The sequence below is a fragment of the Leptonotus elevatus genome, chromosome 10, assembly GCF_054856555.1.
Source record: "Leptonotus elevatus isolate MCC_2025b chromosome 10, RoL_Lele_1.0, whole genome shotgun sequence".
Classification (NCBI taxonomy): domain Eukaryota; kingdom Metazoa; phylum Chordata; class Actinopteri; order Syngnathiformes; family Syngnathidae; genus Leptonotus; species Leptonotus elevatus.
The window spans coordinates 13,445,851-13,465,112 of NC_141248.1; the positions used below are offsets into that span (position 1 = coordinate 13,445,851).

Here is a 19,262-nt window from a genome sequence, read left to right on the forward strand (position 1 = left end):
GATTTGTATTACTCTTGACAGCGCTGTGAAATGGCTCTTTTTGGAAAGGGGTCTAACACTTAAATACAAATGGTCAAACGTATCCATTATTTCTTTGGTATTCATCATTTGAAACAAAAACGATTTCTACGTTTCTGCTTTTATTTATGTTGCATTTGATATATTGTGTAGCATTTCTCTTCTTTCTGGGGATAAGCAAAGAAAGAGTCACACTACTAGTTTTGAACCTGTATGGAAATTTTTGTATTAAACCGCAATTGGTTGTAAAGAGTAATAAATGTTCCTTGAGAGTTTGTGTGTTGAATATTCATGTTATGAGATTCCGTGTGAAAAAAACGCTAACATCAACAACTACCTTAACTGTTATTTTGGCTCACATGGGGGCAAATTGGACAAAACACATCATCTTTCATTATTGCCTTTAACGTCCAAATGCATAAGCTTGACAAGCTTTTACAGTGCATGTGAAAAAAAAAATGGATACATTGACAGTTTGCCTACAGTGGTCTGTTTCAGCATTTTCTTCTCACACGCATATCTATTGTGAAGCGGAGTCATGTTAAATAAACATCGGTTACAGACGATTGTGAGCCATGCAACGAGGTCAGTAGTAACGCACATGAGGCATTTTTTGGGGTTGTTCAATAGCAGACAAATATAAATAAACATTACAGCAAAAGACAAAAGTGCATCTGTTCCCTGAAACCAAAAACAATTTCTGAGAATTGGAGTCATTTCACGTATTACGTGGTCACAAAAAAACAACAACCCGTTAACAGTGATTATTCAACTATATTACGGGGTGGGGAACCTGTGGGCCAATTTAGTGGATGTGATAGCAATTTTATCAAGCCCCATTCAATTCTAAAAACTAGGGACTGTTCTAAATCGTGTACAGGTCATTTGCATATTATTTTTTTTAGTACTTTCTAAAAGGGAAAAAAAAAATCAAAGTAGTTACCCATGATGGGAAAAGCTTCCCCACCCTTGAACACAGTCAACGAATACATACAGTCAACATTTTCAAACCAGTAGTATCCTATGAGATGCTGATATGACATTTGTGATCCTTGTATTTGTCTGACTACGTCTACTATGTGAGAAACATTTACATCGTCAACACAAATTATGTGATGCTGTGGGCAGTGTTGTAGTGGAACCAGATCAGTTATTTGCTTCCGAGCAACACTGTGAAACCATCCATCAACTTCTGTTATGACTACTTAAAAAAAAATAAAAACAATTTTTTAATTGTAATACATTCGCTGTCATGGATTGCTTCCAAGTGCAGGGAAAGTCCCGGGATACTTGTAGTGGTGCGGAGAAGGGAAACCAGACCGGTTTCTGGGTAGGTGAGGTAGGGTTTGTCAGGAATCAAGTGCCTTGAAAAACTTGCAAAGCTACTTACTGTCTTTGCAGTAATTTTTAAAAGCGTCACATATTCTCAGTGCGTCTGAGGAAGGCTGACTTGAGGGCGTGACACTTCCATGAGCTATTTGTTAGTGTTTGGCTGCCTTCAGGTCAGACTTTGATATCCTCTTTGACAGTAAGCTGGGACAAGCTCTTTTTTATGCGCAGGGCGGTCAAGCGGGCAGCGCCGTTGGCGTACCAACACTCCCTCATTATTTTGCCCATAACCCGCAAAGCCTGGAATAGAAGGAAGAAGATTAAGTTAGGTGAAAACCCTATGCTATATGTATATATGTATTGAAATGCCATCAAAACAAAAATCTGTAAAAAAAAAAATTGTCTTGCTAGCTTGCAGAAATGTTATACAATAATGGAAAAGTTATTACTTGTACGACACAGTTGTTCTGCAGGAATCAGCAAATCGAATTTAATGCATTTTAATGGAACTTAAAACTAATTGAATGTCTACGTCATACTGTATATACACACACACACGTGCAAACGCATATACATGCGTATACCGATTATATTTCAGGGCTGTCAGTCGACTAACATTTTTAATCGTAATTAATCACATGATTTCCGTAGTTAACTCGCAAGAACATTATATTTGTTCTAAATGTACAATAAGATATTGTTTTCAAGAGTTTCTTCTTTCATCAGGAAAAAAGTACATTTGTATCTGTTTCCGTTTTGCAGCAATTAGCATTAGAATATAGCTAGGTTTCATCATTATTCACAAACCTGTTGAAAACACTGGGGAAAATAGATTTTTGCAAGATGGCCCTGATTGATCTCTTATACTCTGCTGCCACCTGCTGGCCGTTTTTTGTAACAACAACCATTGCTTCAAGCGTTCTCTTCGGTTCACGGGCTGCATCAAAGCATTTTGTATGCTCTAGCATTAAAACAAAAAAAAAAACATTAAAACTACAAATGCTTTTGGGACCATGGCATTATTTAAAATAGAAGAGTTAACATACAAGTGGACAAATGTGATTGTACTGTATCTTTCAATTCATTGATTCAGTAACTTTATAGTAATTCATAAAGTTATTTGAAGTAAAAAATAAATAAAATACATAGATTTGTGTTGAGGTAATTTTCTGCCACTAGGTGGCAATAGTGTTTCATGTTAAAAGTTGGTGACAGGAATCACATTTTTTTATTTTCAAATTCAGAGCAATTATATTGTCTACCTAAGTGATTGTCAACCTTTCAGTACCCAATAACCAGCGCAAAGGATTTCTTATTGACGAAATGTTTTTAAATAAAACAAAGTGCTGTGCCATTATTGTCTGATTTATTAAACTTTGGAATTTATGTGGTCTCTTGAACTATTTTCCAAAAAAAAATATATATAACAAAAAACTGAAAAAATAAATAAATAATCAATTTAATTGTAAATAAAGTTTTGGGCACATACAACTTATTATCAACATAAAGTGTCCTCTTTTGGGATCATAGTAAATCTCTGTTCACCAAAATAAACTCGTCATTCACCGCAGCTAGAGCGACAACACTTCCTGATCCCCTATCAGCTGACTAACACTATCCAATCAGATGCTAGCATACCATCGGTAAATGCGAGTGAATGACGGAGAGCAGCAGATTTGACACATCAACTTAGATACTTGTACAGAAAAATACCAACATTTATGAATGTGTAAACAATAATTCTATAAACATAAATGTACAAGTAAATATACATTTTAACAAATTAACTTAAATGCTTGAACGTCCGGGTGTGGACTTTCGCAAAGCGAGGCGTCTTTGTCGCTGGCCAGTGGCCGTACACAACGGTTCAAAGAGCGAATGCTTAACATGATATGCTTAATTTATGCTCAAGAAATTACTATCTCCTTATTTGGAAACCCGGCAGAAAAGTATTGGCACAAACAGTCGAGTAGTACGGGTATTTTTCGTAGGTTTTTTTTTTTAATTAAAAATTTTAATGCTTCTGGACACCGTATTTAAAGTTGTTGTTTTTTTAAATGCCATTTAACTCATTCACTGCCATTGACGGCTATAGACGTCAAAAATGTATTTGAACTATTTCTATTAGTTTAACAATTTTTTTCCAATTTTGTTAACAAGAGTATGAAAACCTAGAAAAAAATTATTGTTTTTAGAACAGATATAAAATCTGCGATTGATCGTGAGTTAATTATTGAAGTCATGCAATTAATTACAATTTAAAAAATTTAATCGCCTGATGTGATTAAAAAAGAGAGAAAAGATTATTAAAAATTAGGGGTGTGAGGCGATTATTTTTTTTAATAGTAATTAATCGCATGACTTCACCAGTTAACTCACGATTAATCACAAATTTTATATCTGTTCTAAATGTACAATTTAAAAAATCGTTTTGAGACTCTTGTTAACAAAGGTGGAAAAAAATGTTAAGCTAATAGAAATAGTTCAATTTTTTTTTTTACGTCTATAGCCGTCAATGGCAGTGAATGAGTTAAGGCCTTAATTTGAGCAAAATCTATTTAGCCCACATGCCATTACCTCGTGGCTTTGCCACCAGTTTGGGATGTTGGGTCGCGTCTTTTGGTCACACGCCACCTTTTTCATGTCTTCCACTGAAGGGTCCGAGGGCACCAGGTCGTAGTAGGGTAGCTGATATTCCTCATGGATACCTGCTAACACAGCGCAACACACAGTTAAGAGCAGCACTGCGAGCACGGAGGTTGAATAACCCGAGTGCAAACGCATCCTGCATGACCTCCACTGTTACAGCGGCGTGCAATCTCCCAGTAGACCAGCCCCAAAGCGTAGATGTCAGCACATTTGAACGAGTCAAAGTGCCTCATGTTGATCGTCTCATCCAGGACCTCTGGAGCCATGTACCTGTGAGGAAAAAAAAGAAAAGACAGTAACAATTTTTACCGATAGCCAGAAGTCAAAGTTTAAAGTATTTTCTCCGCACCTCTTGGTTCCCACTCTTTGGTTGGGAGCGATGTCGATAGTGTCTGTGACAGAGTCGTGGCGGACGGCTAAACCCAGGTCAGCGATGGCACAGGTGCCGTTCTTCTTCACAAGGACGTTCTTGGACTTCAGGTCACGGTGGGCGATGCCCGGTTTTCCTACAAAGTTGATACATGAATTTTTGCGATTTATCACAGGTGGGTCTGAGTCCACTCTACTTGCAACCGAAGTATTACTTCCCCCTAGTGGCCCACAAGAGCCAAAAGAACAGGAAGTGCATTTTCTCCGAGGGAATGCACCTTGCGTTCCGAGTATCTCCATGTGCAGATGTGCCAGGCCGCTGGCAGCGGTCAAGGCCAGCTTGATCATCCCTTCAGCCGTGACGGAGTAGCGGTTCAGGTAGTCGAACAGGGAGCCGTACTCGTGGTAGTCCGACACCAACCACAGCTGAGTCCATGTGCCATTGTCTACACCGAGACAAGACAATGAATAATTGATCAGCCGGATGTCATCAATTGGTCTTGCTGGCAAATAATGTATCTTGTTATGAGAGAGAATTTAATGGTTCTGTGATGTGTAGTGACATACAGAACCATTAAATTCTTTTGATCAGCATTTCGCTATACTTTTTGTGACTTTTTTTGGTTTGGTAATACACAAACTGTAGTAGTCCACTTTTGTATTTCAAAAAATATATATTTTAAAAGATTAATTTTTGACATTTTAATGCCAATTAGGGCCTTGTTTTTTCAATTTATGAATTTAATGCCATTAAGCCTTTAAGGATACGCAAAAACACTGACAATGGAAATCTATACATCGCAAAAACAAATAAAGGCAATCACATGTAAAAATACATTCAGTGTAAATATCCAAATGTTAAAAACATTACAAATACCAGTATTGGCCACACCTCTTGTGAATGAATCTTACGGAATTTTAAGGAAACATTTTATATTGGGATATATAGTTTTTTCTTTAACTCATTTGCTCCCCAAAACGTATAAATATGTTCTACTTTAAATGTTTTAAGTGTCCCAAAGACATATTTATACGTTTTTTAATTTTTTTATCTTTATGCTAGAGCAGGGGTGGCCACTATCCAGCCTGTTTTCCATGTTTCTCTCCACTAACACACCTGATTCATGATCAGGATCGTTATCAGCGTGCTGAAGAAGGGAGACATGAAAACAGGCTGGATAGGGGCTCTCGAGGACCGAACTTGACCACCCCTGTGCTAGAGCATACAGAAGGCTTCGATGCAGCCTCTGAACTGCAGAAAACGGGTAAAGCAATGGTAGTAATTACAAAAACGGCCAGCAGAAGGCAGCAGAGTATAAGAGATCAATTAGGGCCATGTTGCAAAAATCTCTTTTCTTTAATGTTTTCAACAGGTTTGTGAATAATGATGAAACTAAGCTAAATTCTAATGCTAATTGCTGCAAAATATACTTTTTTTTCCTGATGAAAGAAGATACTCTAATCTTTCTTTGGTAGGTTCCATGTTTTTATAACAATAGACTGTACACCTTGCAAAATCTGTCAATATCCAGTAAAACAGCCGGGAGTGAAGGGGATTGCTTCAGTGAAAATGGCTGGGAGTGAATGAGTTAAAAGTTATTTTGTCATTGTTTTTTTTTTTTTTAAAGGGAAGTCACCAACCCCCCCCCCCCCCCTCCCCCGCCCCACACCCCAATAGTGACAATCGTGTATTCTATGCAGCCCCACTAGTCTATATACAGTATTCTGGTTAATATTACGTTAGTGGAATATGAGTTAAGCAACAAAATCCAGCCCGTTTTTTATCCATCTCAGGGGGCGGCCATTTTGCCACTTGCTGTCGACTGAAGATGACATCAAAGGTAACAACCAATCACAGCGCAGCTTCAGAAAACAGGTGAGCTGTGATTAGTCATTACCTTAGCCCTGAGAAACTTTGACGTCATCTTCAGTCCACAAAAAGTGGCAAAATTGAGATGGATAAAAACGGCTGGATTTTGCTTTAAAAGTCATACTCCACAAATGTAATATTAATCAGAATGTCATGTTTAGACTAGTGAGGTGACATGTAACATATTATTGTCAAGAAATGTTTAAGGTTGACTTCCTGAAAAAAAGTGCTATTGAAGATATGTAAAATGTTGGTTTTATTTCCAAACTACATTTCTTGGGAGGTTCCACTGTACGAGACAAAACCAAAACGCATAATCCATCATCTTCTTTCTAATCACATTAGCTCATGAGAGATGCTCACCTTTGTTGTCAGCTGCAATGAAGCCCAGGATGTTCTCATGTCGGATCATGATCGTCTGATAAATTTCAGCCTCGCGGAACCAGGAGCGCTCTTCTCTGGAGGAGAAGATTTTCACCGCCACATCGCCACCCCGCCAACGCCCTCGCCACACCTCACCGAAGCGCCCCTTTCCGATGACTTCTTGGAGAACAATTGTCCTGGCGACTGTCCTCTGGACAAACAGAGGCAGGCCTGAACAGCAAAAGAATAGAAACGATGTGAACGGCGCACATGAAAAGTCACCACACGGTTCAGGAATTACACTTTGCCTCACCTGAGCCGGAACCAGACGTCGACAGGTCGTAAATGAAGTCCTGCAGGCTCCTGTCGTTGGGCATGTAAAGGTGGTCGCAGGAGGGGTCTTCCGCCTCGAGTCTCCGTCTGTGGCCGCAGGCCCTCCGCTGGTACTGACACACGAGCAAACCGAGCAGCAGCAGCAGACAAAGCAGGAGCAGCGGCCCCGCTATCACGGCGACCAGTTCTAGCAGCCCCCACGTCCCACCTGGCCATAAAGCTTCATCGGGGTCTGACTGGGTGGTCACTGAGGAGAATGAACTTGCCGTTAATATGGAAAGCAATAACTCATCTAACGCTCATCCTTATTTCACAGCAAGCAGAAACAAATGCGTCTCCCCCCCCCCCCCCCCCCCCTATGTAGGCTGAACTTCAAACTGAACCATTTTTGCGATTCCACTGCGTATATTTAAATATGTGGTGCTGTACTCACAAAGAAACAAACAAACCAACGCTGATGAAATCATCGCATCCTTGGTAGAAGTTATTACATAATCCAGCAGACGGCAGTGAATGTGTGTGGGCTGAGTTGGTTGAGGAGGACATTGTGTCTTTATTTTGTAAGGCCGCGAAACATGTAATGTCGTCAACTTGCATGCAGACACTCACGTGTGGTGCACTCGGTAATATAGTATTTTATAAAAGCGTAGAATATAAACATAAATAAATAGAAAAGCATCATGATTTAATGTTTCACTTCAATTCATTCTGCTACTCCTTCTGTTGTTCCCGCCTCGGCCACAGGGGGCAGTATAATAATCATATAGTATTAATTGTCACTAGTGGTTTGCTTCTCACCAGATGGTAGGGCTGGGTTAAAAAAATAATAATAATAATCGACATAGAATCGATTTTCCTTTTTGAGCCTGATATCGATTCATAAAACCATGAATCAATTATTTTAATATCTTTTCCTTAAATTCATGAGAAAATAGTATTTTTTTGTATCTTACTATTTTCTTGGAATTTACTGTTCACATGAATTTTAAAGTATTTTCTTACATTTATGAAAGACCTGACTTATCACACTTTAAGACAATATTTTTCATTTATATTTACAATTATTTAAATAGAATTATGACAATATTTTCATCTCATCTTTGCTGATGTCACACTGGAGTGAATATAACACGTGTTACTTTCATTAATAAACCAAACCATTTAACCAGTTACTGCCGCCGTAAACTTTAATTTGGAATTATTGTTTGTGGAGTTTTTATCATGTCCATGATATTTAAGAAGAATTTATGTTCCATAATTCATTAATATCGATTGAAGTGAAGTGAATCGAATCAGGAAAAAAAATCGAAATTGAATCGATACCGAGCCCTACCAGATGGCACTTTGAGGTCAATGCTGTTGCAGTAGTCTGTGTAGCAGCAGTGGATGTTGACCAGGCCCTCTGCACTGAGACAATAGAAGGGCTGTCCGGGAGGTTCGAGCTTGTCTCTGGTGATGCATGTACGAACGTGCTGCTCTTGACCATCGATGAGGGACGTGGAGGCCATGCAGGCTCCGTCCGTCTCACACCAGAAGCCCGTCGTCCTCTCACACTGTGCAGTGGTGCAGTTGCACAGAAGAGCTGCGGAGATAGATGGAGGCATGAAGTGAGTCCACAAGATATGCCTGAAAATTTTAACAAAACTGAGGAGTTCAAACCATCTCCTCACGCGTGATGACACGAGGCATGTCAGTATGTCTCATGAGACTGGTTAGTTGCAAAGACCACCGCAGGAGTACAGGAGTAACAGCAAAAAGGGACGAAAACGTTTTGGGTCCAGTGATCCTTTCATCATAATACCTTTTTCCGGCCAGGGGTAGGAAATGTATATCAGTAGCGATTAATTTACCAATTTAACGTGAATCATTTAAGATCCAAAAGGAAACTAACAGACCGAAAGATCATATAGCAGAGACGGCATTCACTGCAACTTGGACAAGAGCCAACCAGAGTCACTGATTTGAAGACTTGCAAGTTGACTTAACCAAAACTAAAGGACTCGTTGTGGGCTTGGTCTTCTCTCTTTATGGACAGCCACATGTAGAGGATACAATTGCATTAATAAGATTATTTGACGTGTGAATTGGGAGACTCACTGATGTACTTGCCTGACTTCAATAGTTTAGTGACTGTGTGAATGTGAGTGTGATCTGTCTCTTCTCTATAGTATGTGCCTTGTGAGTAAGTGATGACCAGTCCAAGGTGTCACGGTAATCAGATTTTTGCCTGAAGTCAGGACTTGCTTGAGACGTTACGGTTAAGACGGGAGACTTTGTAGGCTACCACAATCTTTCTTGAAGTATGTTTCTTGATTGTAAACATAACTACTCATAATTTCATACAAAGCTATTTCTTTTCTAATCGTCATTTAGGCTTGACAAAATATTATGCTCTGTCCACAGCCACCTAATGTTGTGTATTATACATTCAACAAAAACATCTCCAGTGTCTCCACAAGATGATTTACTCGAGAGCTTCACTGTAAACAAGCTGTCATTACTTCAATTAGACACATGCGATTAGTTCAGAAGAGCGTATGGTATTAAACTAAACGGTAAGAAAACATCGTTGCTGAAACAAAATCGGAATTACTCTTGATGCCACAATGTGACAACTCATCTAACGAACGAAACGTCACAAATGACGTGTTGTTTTTTTTTAACAACTCTGCGTTAGCTTAAAGAATGTACTACCGAGGTGAGTTACATTCATAAGTTTAATACAGCGTTATAAACAAAAACGAAAAAGAGAGCGAGAGCCAATCTTGTGACAAGGCTAGCTCTACTAGCATACTGCTGCTAGCGGCGAACGCCACCATGGTACGCCCTGTTGGTTCGGAGGTGAACATAACTAAGATGCGACTCACCTTCACAGCTTCGGTACACCAACAGACAAGTGACGAACACCAGCGTAATGCGTAAATTCGCCATTACGAAACGAAAACGAAAAAAACAGCGCCGCGTTTCACTACATCGTAGCACGTTTTTTGCTAACTAAGTTAGTTAGCTAACGTGAGCTGAGGCGAGGACACATGACATGAATCCTCCTCCTACAGGCAGTACAACACACTGATTGTTTACAATAACAAAAAATGACTGAAACGAATTCTACACATGATTATTACTGTCTGGCATACTCAGTTTTAATGAAAGTTTGCTACATATTTACAATATTTACACGTTTTGCTGTCTTTGTTCAATAAAGAATACATTCACAAAACAGCAGATAAAACAAATGTACATATTTAATGATACAGACGTCTCAAATAAACACCAGAGGTTGTTTTGAGGTGCTCATTTATTTCCCCCCAGACCCACCGACCTCATAGATGCACTTTAAACTTAAAGTATCTTTGTGCAAAGTAGGGCCCGTGGGCCACTTCAGGCCCAACCGCAATCTCTGAGCGGCCCTCACAGCTTTTATGAAGTCAAAGAAATCGTAACGTGTGCGATGCTTATATTTTGAAGTGCACACGTCACCAATGTAAGTGAACAAGGACAGCAACTTGTCTTCATTTGTTGCCAACAGAGAGATCGTCACTCACTGTATAAACTTCTCCAACCATTGTGGCAACTACTTAAAAAAAAAAAAAACAATAGCTCCAACACCGTCGTACTCATCTTCGCAACATTCTTATTTCCTGCACGGTGGACTGAAGAGGGGATTTGCCCAGTAATGATTTGAGAGTCCTAAGAACATCTAATTGTGATTTGTTTTCATAATATCATCACACACAAAAAAATCCAAAATGCTTGGTTCACAAATGCGCAATGAAAGACTTTAACTGGAGCCTAATTTACAATTTTAAAGACTGCATGCACACCAACACGCACACTTGTGTGAATTGTACAGCGATGTGATGGGAATTTTTTTTTGCCCAAGGGCCACGGACAGATGGAAGGCCAGGTCATTAGCGGTTAAGGTAAAATAATAATAATAAATTAAAAAAAGTTAAAATCTGTATTTAAAAACTATTTGCATATGTTTATGGAAATAATTAATCATTATTTTGATTACCTATGTTCAGAATTTAATTGGAGTCAATGAGAAAATTGTATTAAATATATTTTAAGTGTATATTTTTAAATAATTTCATTATAATGAATACATATAAGTGCAGTCTATTTACCCTTTACCATTAACTAATTATTTAATTAGATAAATTAATTGAAAAAAAATGAATATGTACATTTAACTAACCAATCTTTGCCCACTCCTGATGTAGTGACGTCTATGCCTTTTGAACTCATGAGGTAGATACAGTAGTGATGGCTAGATGCATAAATTAGCACCAAAATCCGTAATCATGGGTTTTACAGATTGTGTCAAAAGCCTTTAAAAAAAAAAGTTATGTTTTTTAAGATGGACTTAAACGATTTATAGTGGAACCTTGGTTTTCTTGATTAAACCAGTACAAAATGTGCGATTAAAGCTGGAGCAAAATTTCCCATAGGAAATAATGCAAATCCAATTTGTCGGTTCCACTCACCCAAAAATATCAATACATTTATGTGTTAAGAGAATTACAATAGTTTAATGTACAGAAAACAATGTGAAATGTAAATGACTCACGAAATGGACAGATTAATTTTAAACAAGGGCTACAACTAACATTTTTTTTTAATTAATCAATGAATCTGTCTACTTTTTGTTTTGTTTTGATTATTCGAAAAAACAACTCCATTCCAAAGGAATGATACCATCCATGGTTTGGTGGCCATCCCTCCAAAAACTGCACTGTATGTAAACTAGGGCATGCAAAAAACAAGGTTCCACTGCTTTAACTCTTAGCGCTTGTTTGAAGTTACCATTAATCAATAATTACTGTTTTCAAGCCCCGAGTTGTGATTATAAAGAAAAATAACTTTGGTTTAAAAGGAATAATAAAGCTTTAGGAAACATGTTATTTTTTGGTCTTTGCGCTGTCCCGTTCTCTTTTTTTCTCCTTTTTCTCTGTTTTCTCTTTCTCCCTTTTCTCCTTCTTTTTCTCATCCTTGATCGCCTTATATTTCCACTTTGGTGGTTCCAGGTAGCCTTTCTCCATCTTCTTCTTCTTCTTTTCTTTCTTTGGCGTGGGCTCTGTCGGTCTGTTGATGTTGATCTGCGGGATACATCCCGAGGGGAACACGCTGTTCCTCCTGGCCATACTTCGGGGGATGAACTTGGAGGCGACCTTGGTGGAAGCCAGTGAGAGGATGCTGCCCCTCCTCTCGGCGTCAGCGCAGCAGGTTGTAGCGATGGAGTCTGCCGAGTGGATGGAGGGAAGAATGTGTGACACGGATCCGTCGCTGTGGCACACGGAACTTTCCTCCAGTTCCTTCTCGGAGTGTTTCTTCATCAGCTCGGGTACTGCGAGTCGCCTCTTGCCCACCTCGGGGGGACTGGTGGGGCACAGTGGCCGACACCCAGTGGAAATGAGGGGGCTGTGTATACTGGTGGTCATGCGCACCATATGGTCCAAAACACCATTGTCTTCCGGGTCACGAGGAAATCGAAATCCAAATGTGCTCTTAATGTGATGGGTGATTTTTTCACGGGCGCTTTTTTCCGCCACGGCCTTTGCGACCCTCTCCTTGAGCTCAGGCCACTCCGCGATGTAACTTTCACAAAACTGCTCAGCCTTTGGCCTCATTTTGAGGCGGCGCAGACGATGGAGCGTCTCATAGCGGCCTGTTTTTAGCGCCCAGTCCTGAACGCACTTTCCTCTTGTGGTGTCTGTCACATGGATGTCAGCACCTGCACAAAAAGATGAGCAGAAGTTGAATGTCACCGTGCAAAAAGACTTTGGCACCTTTAGATTTGTCGTTTTAACTATAGTGACCATGTATGTACATAATATAGCCAGCAATCTAGTATTGAGTCTTTTTGTCATCTTGGGCCACCATACATCAAATTTAACAATGCATGTATATTGTGTGTGTATATGGACATTTTCACTAGGGATAGACCGTTTATCGGCCGGGCCGATTATCGGTGCCAATATTTGACTTAAAAAAAATATATATATATAAATCTGAAGGCCGATAAACCTGGTCTCTCTCTGAGCGGCTAACGTTTGTGAACTTAATGAATTTCATCATGGTTTGTAAAATGTTGCATAAGGTTGCATATATGTCCACAGACTGTTTTTACTTGTCACAAACAGGTTTTCTTGTCACAAAGAAATTTTGAACATGTTCAGACAATTTTTTTTACTGTTTGCGAACATCTTTTAAAATCTTATACAAACTTTGACGAGAACCCAAAATTTGCTATGTTTGCAAGCATTTGTCTCTCGGGGAGATACCAGCTTAAGAAATCAATTTAAAACTGGGTTCATTTCATGGAACTTTATGTACCCGTTATGTATTTATTTAAAATTCCACTTAACTTTATGAGAGATGCTGCTGAAATTCCCTGCACTTTTTGCTTTTATTAAAATTAAAACGAAAATAAGTAAGAGACTAACATTTCAGTTACCGGTATGTTAAAAATTTGGGAAAACTTTATTAGTTTATTTACTATTTTGTTAGAATTGTAAAACAAAGCCGTATATTTTCTGTGTTAAAATTAAAAGCAAAACATTAAATGTAAAAAGTTGTTTTAACAAACATGCATATTTTTTTTTTATGCTAATATTCTTTTTTTACTTTTTTGCAAAAGGCTCTACATGTCGGTTATCGCCTCCTTGCCTACTGAAAACCAAGCCCTGAAAAAAACATATTGGTCTATCAATAATTTTCACTTAGGGGTGTACTCGGGGTTTAGCTTTAATGGCTGTATTTCGAGTTATTTTGAGGGAACAATAAAGTTACACTGCAATATAAGCTATACAATGACTACAGTACTTTTCATTGTGTTAATGTGTTACTTCTTCAGTGTTGCCCATGAAAAGGTATAAATATAATAAATGTGTGTGTGGGGGGGGGGGGGGTACTCACTTTTAATATTTTAATGTTGTAACTTAGGTGCAAACAAATTGCTCTTGAAAGCTTGACAAAAAGCTATCATTCTAATGACATCCAATACAGGACCTGCTATAAAAAAAAAAAAAAACTTTGCCTTTACCCCTCGACACTCAAAACTGATCTTGATTATAATTGCAAAGTCAGACTTGCAGTAGCTAATCGACAAGGTTCCAGATTAGAAAATCAATGATTGCAGGTGGATTTATTTTTTTTGGTGTGATAATATGTTCGGAATGATCCCTTAAACCGGTCTGGCGTCATACTCTAGCGGACAAAATTAGCTGGCTTAAAATATGGACAGCTCAACGGCCTGGCCAGCTATTCTGGAACTGTACGTTTGGAGGTTAATGGGATAATGGCCAGCTTTCAAAAAAAGATCTGTGTCATCATAGTAGAGCAAGTCTTGCGCGAGAGTTTTGTTGCAAATGAGTATGAAGATCAGAAAATGTGCACTTCATCGTTGAATTATCTTACATACCGGCCATTACAAGCGCAGCGACCACGTCGTCGCGGCCCGTCATTGCAGCTTTGATGAGGGCTGTGAAGCCACGGCAGTCTTTTATTTCTGTGTCTATTCCAGGATAATAGTTTAGCAGGTACATGACCGTGCTGACATGACCTAGGAATCAAAAAGTGAATAAAAAAAAATTATTGCCAGAAGTGAACGTTATTGGGATGAATGCTTGAAATTTGTAGAGTAATTTTTACTCTAAACAGAGTAAAATTGGAAGAGAGTAAAATATTCAGAGTAAATTTTATGCAAAGTATTTTTTACTGTGCACGAGAGAATTGTTCTATCCCATGACAAAGCCCTGTTAAAGTTTTTTTTCCACTCAGAAATTCTAAGTATTTTTTTTCTGACTACATTTGACTCATTTATTTTTATTTTTTAAAGTCACTCAAGGGTTGAGGAACAAACCCACAACTTCAAATAAGGAGACAGCCACTCTACCACCTGAGCCATGCCACTTTTGCTGTTTGCAACTATACTGTGTGTCCAAAATGAGACAAAAAAAAGAGGTATTTTTTGGGTACAACGATTCCGCCTGACACCGTCAATATACTAACACACAGCAGGAATGGCATGGCTCAAGTGGTCGAGTGGCTGTCTCCCAACCTGACGGTTGTGAGTTTGTTCCTCAACACTTGAGTTTTATTTTTTATTTTTTATAAACTGGTTACATGTACTCAAAACTATTCCTATAAAATTGACTTAGAATTTCTGAGTGAAAAATTTTTACTAGTTTTTTTTTTTGTAGGACAAAGTTGTGACCAACCTGCTTGGGATGCAATCATCAGTGCTGTATTTCCTTCATTGTCCTGATGATTGATGTCTATATAGGGGCAAGTGTTAAGACTATATGCAATGTCTATGAATCCTTTGCAGCAAGCCACCATCAAGCCATTCTGTAGGACGGAGTTCATAAGATGAAGGGAATTAAAAACATTTGGTCAGGCAAATTAAACTCTGTTCTACATCTGTTAAATAAACTCAACAGATACAATTGAACAGAATAGAAATCCAGCATGCAAAATCTGACCCTTACCCAGTTATTGATGTCCAAATCCATGACCTCCTCTCTTGTCACCCCTCTCTCCAGAACCCTCCGCAGAGCGGCCGGGTCATTGCGAGCGCAAGCTTGGTACAGCGTCGATGCCGTTCGCCCGTCGGATGTCTCCGGCGCGTAGTCCGGCAGCACAGAGTCGTCGGACAGAATGCTGTCTGAGTCCCATCCCGACGGAGACCCGTCATCCTCGTCGGGGCCTGCGCCCAAGTGAGGGTCCTCTGCTGCAGTGGCCATTTTCCAACAGCAGGTGAGATGAGTCTATCCTCTGACTACATCTACCAGGGAAGCACAGACGGGATGGAATAAAGCAGCCCAGGTGTAGAAAATCATTACAATCCGACAAGGAGGCCTAAAACACTCAGAGAATAGTTTGTTTACAGAAAAAGTGGTGGCAAAGGTCCACCTGTTAGGGATTAGGGCTGTATTACCTGTCTGTCATGGAGGCGGTGTAGCCATGTGAGGGCCCTCACAGTTAAGTAACTGGATCAGGAATTAAAAGCCTTGCTGAGCGCACACGCCTGCTAAATAGGGAATAACCCCGCACATCAGAATAACCTCAGTCACGAGTGGTGACCATCAACAGCAGATATGACTGTCTTTCTTTCTTTTCTTTCTTTTCTTTCTTTTCTTTCTTTTCTTTCTTTTCTTTCTTTTCTTTCTTTTCTTTCTTTTCTTTCTTTTCTTTCTTTTCTTTCTTTTCTTTCTTTTCTTTCTTTTCTTTCTTTTCTTTCTTTTCTTTCTTTTCTTTCTTTTCTTTCTTTTCTTTCTTTTCTTTCTTTTCTTTCTTTTCTTTCTTTTCTTTCTTTCTATCAATCTATCTATCTACCCATCCTTTCTTTCTTTCTTTCTATCTATCTATCTATCTATCTATCTATCTATCTATCTATCTATCTATCTATCTATCTATCCATCCATCCATCCATCCCTTCTATCTATCTATCTATCTATCTATCTATCTATCTATCTATCTATCTATCTATCTATCTATCTATCTATCTATCTATCTATCTATCTATCTATCTATCTATCTATCTATCTATCCATCCATCCATCCATCCCTTCTATCTATCTATCTATCTATCTATCTATCTATCCATCTATCTATCTATCTATCTATCTATCTATCTATCTATCTATCTATCTATCTATCTATCTATCTATCTATCTATCTATCTATCTATCTATCTATCTATCTATCTATCCCTTCTTTCTTTCTATCTATCATCCATCCTTTCTTTCTTTCTATCTATCTATCTATCCATCCATCCAACCCTTCTTTCTATCTATCCCTTCTTTCTTTCTATCCATCCATCCTTTCTTTCTTTCTTTCTATCTATCTATCTATCTATCTATCCATCCATCCATCCCTTCTTTCTTTCTATCTATCTATCTATCTATCTATCTATCTATCTATCTATCTATCTATCTATCCCTTCTTTCTTTCTATCCATCCATCCATCCTTTCTTTCTTTCTTTCTTTCTTTCTTTCCATCTATCTATCCATCCCTTCTTTCTATCTATCTATCTATCTATCTATCTATCTATCTATCTATCTATCTATCTATCTATCTATCTATCTATCTATCTATCTATCTCTCTATCTATCGATCTATCTATCTATCTATTTCTTTCTGTCTGTCTGTCTGTCTCTCTCTCTCTCTCTCTATCTATCTATACTGTACGCCCTCAAATTCCCATCGAGATATCAAACTTACCATATCATGTATTGAACAGCAAGTGTAAGCCAACAGATATCCGCATGCAGATGACAACCCGTGTAACTTCTGCTTTTGGGTGACTTCCAACTTCTTCCGACACTCCCGCCAAGCAGCCGAAAAGTTAGTTTCCCGCGGTGCCTCCGAATGGATGTCTTTTACTCATTTCCATCCCACATGTTGTCGTGGTGACAGGAAACTGAGAGGAGTCGTCGTCACTGTCGGACACACTGTCTGTTCAACACTTGTTCGCAACTCATCCCACTTACTGTAAACCTTTGGAGGGAGGATTACTTGCTGCTTGTGCCATATTTTTCTTTTCAACAGTGGGTGTGGAGAGACATCTTACTTATGCTTGGCTTTCAAAAGCTTGACTTGACTCCATTATATGACAATTGTGTCCTTTGTTTGTTTTTATATTTCCCACTGTGGGCATTCTTCTATGTTGGATGGACTTTAACAAGTACAATACTGTGCAGACATATTTTAGCAATAAAAATATTTTATTTTTGTCATACCTTTTCATATTTTACTGTGTTTTTGGTTCTGTATTATAATTTTTTTGATCCAGTGGACTGTTTATTCAAATTTTAATCTGTGAACCAAAATACTTGACTTACTTACCATATAGAGTATAACAACCATTCAATGTCTTTATTAAAATTATGCATAGAAAATATACCACAGGCCACATCGTTTCTTCTGGAAAATTATTTTCTTATTATTGATAACATTAAATAAAACGGTCTAGTTGAAAGCATGTCCTAGTCACAAGTGACTGAAAAAGCGGGAATCAGAAACAAAAATAGCATATTTGAGAAGTCAGGTATTTTCCAACATTAATATTAGTGTGCCTGCAACCCATTGCTGTTGATCAAATTCAATCCCATCAGCCTATACCAATAGTTGGGTTATGTTTAACACGAACCTTTGACCCAATAGTGTCAATCCAACAGTTGAATTACAAAACGTTTTGTTGTTGTTGAACTACAAAACTGACCTAGCAGTTTTCCCAACATTTACTGAGCTCCTGCCATCTAGTGGAAGAGCATGTAATTGTTCTGCCAGTCGTTATACGTCACAGGCATAATAGATAGGTGAATAAAGATATATTATTTGCAGTATGTAAATGAAATATTTCGGACCAATTAAATTAAATTGGATAATTCCTGAAAATCTCCCACCAAGTGTAGCAATGTAACCAGCCTCTTTGCATTAAATTTTTGTCACAATGCTGAAAAAGTGTCCTAAAACTTGTGATTTCTGGTGAAAACGTTGTAATAAATAAATAAACACAATCTCCCCCACACGTACAATAATGATTGTAACGAGCACATAAATGAGTCAACAATTTGGAAGTGATGTATGATATATGACGTAAGATGTCAAGAGGCAAGAAGACCAGAGGAATCTCATGAATTGGCTCTCACGTGCAGTATTAATCCCATCAGTGAGAACCGACGTGCTCACAACAGATGGGACACTTTCCAAGCTCAAGTGCAAATAAACAATGGCAGCCTGTGTTGTCTGACGTCGTTGTTGAAATGCACCACAAGATGGCGACCTGTTTTTCATTACCACACTCACAGACTGCAGCCCATATGTTTAGGCCCAACAGTGATCAACATTTCAGCTATGTACGCATTTTATTGACATGGTTTAAATATACCACTACTAAAAAGGCAGATGGGAAACAAATATGAAATAAACAATATTGCAATTGTAATCAGCACAACTGTGGAATGCTTCTGTGGTTGAACAATATGGGCTATAAAGAGAAAAACATAAGAGAATAAGTTAAGGAAAACATGACAAGCAAGGTTTTTATTTATTTATATATATAAAAAATATATATAAACAGAGTGCTTGTAATGAATTGATTAATTGTACTGTACAGTATAACATTTAGGAATTAAAATGTTACTTGAAGCTGGGTGAGTTAACTCATTCACTGCCATTGACGGCTATAAACGTTTTTTTTATTTTTTTACTATTTCTATTAGTTTAACATTTTTCCACTTGTGTTAACAAGAGCATGAAAACCTAAAAGTTTGTTGTGAAATCTGAGTCAGCGGTTACACTGTACATTAAAAAAAATGG

At 38.3% G+C, this 19,262-nt stretch overlaps 2 protein-coding genes across 3 annotated transcripts; both read right to left on the reverse strand.

The window, feature by feature from the left end:
• Positions 1–407: 407 nt before the first annotated feature.
• Positions 408–9,988, reverse strand: LOC147167164 (activin receptor type-1B-like). Its single transcript, XM_086086003.1, has 9 exons — positions 9,799–9,988; positions 8,265–8,513; positions 6,912–7,178; positions 6,599–6,829; positions 4,644–4,811; positions 4,346–4,502; positions 4,142–4,266; positions 3,925–4,055; positions 408–1,647 (listed from the first exon to the last, which is right to left on the reverse strand). Exons 1-9 carry the CDS (start codon positions 9,860–9,862, stop codon positions 1,522–1,524), a joined length of 1,518 nt encoding a protein of 505 aa, XP_085942129.1. The 5' UTR covers positions 9,863–9,988; the 3' UTR covers positions 408–1,521.
• Positions 9,989–10,072: 84 nt separating this feature from the next.
• Positions 10,073–17,393, reverse strand: ankrd33ab (ankyrin repeat domain 33Ab). 2 transcript variants are annotated; one of them, XM_086087240.1, is made up of 5 exons: positions 17,163–17,393; positions 15,427–15,722; positions 15,157–15,286; positions 14,358–14,498; positions 10,073–12,668 (listed from the first exon to the last, which is right to left on the reverse strand). In XM_086087240.1, the coding sequence occupies exons 2-5, from the start codon at positions 15,679–15,681 to the stop codon at positions 11,836–11,838; spliced, it is 1,359 nt and encodes a 452-aa protein (XP_085943366.1). In that variant the 5' UTR covers positions 15,682–15,722; positions 17,163–17,393; the 3' UTR covers positions 10,073–11,835. The 2 variants fall into 2 exon arrangements, with proteins under 2 accessions (XP_085943366.1, XP_085943367.1); XM_086087241.1 differs by lacking the exon at positions 17,163–17,393 and adding an exon at positions 15,876–15,970.
• Positions 17,394–19,262: the final 1,869 nt, after the last annotated feature.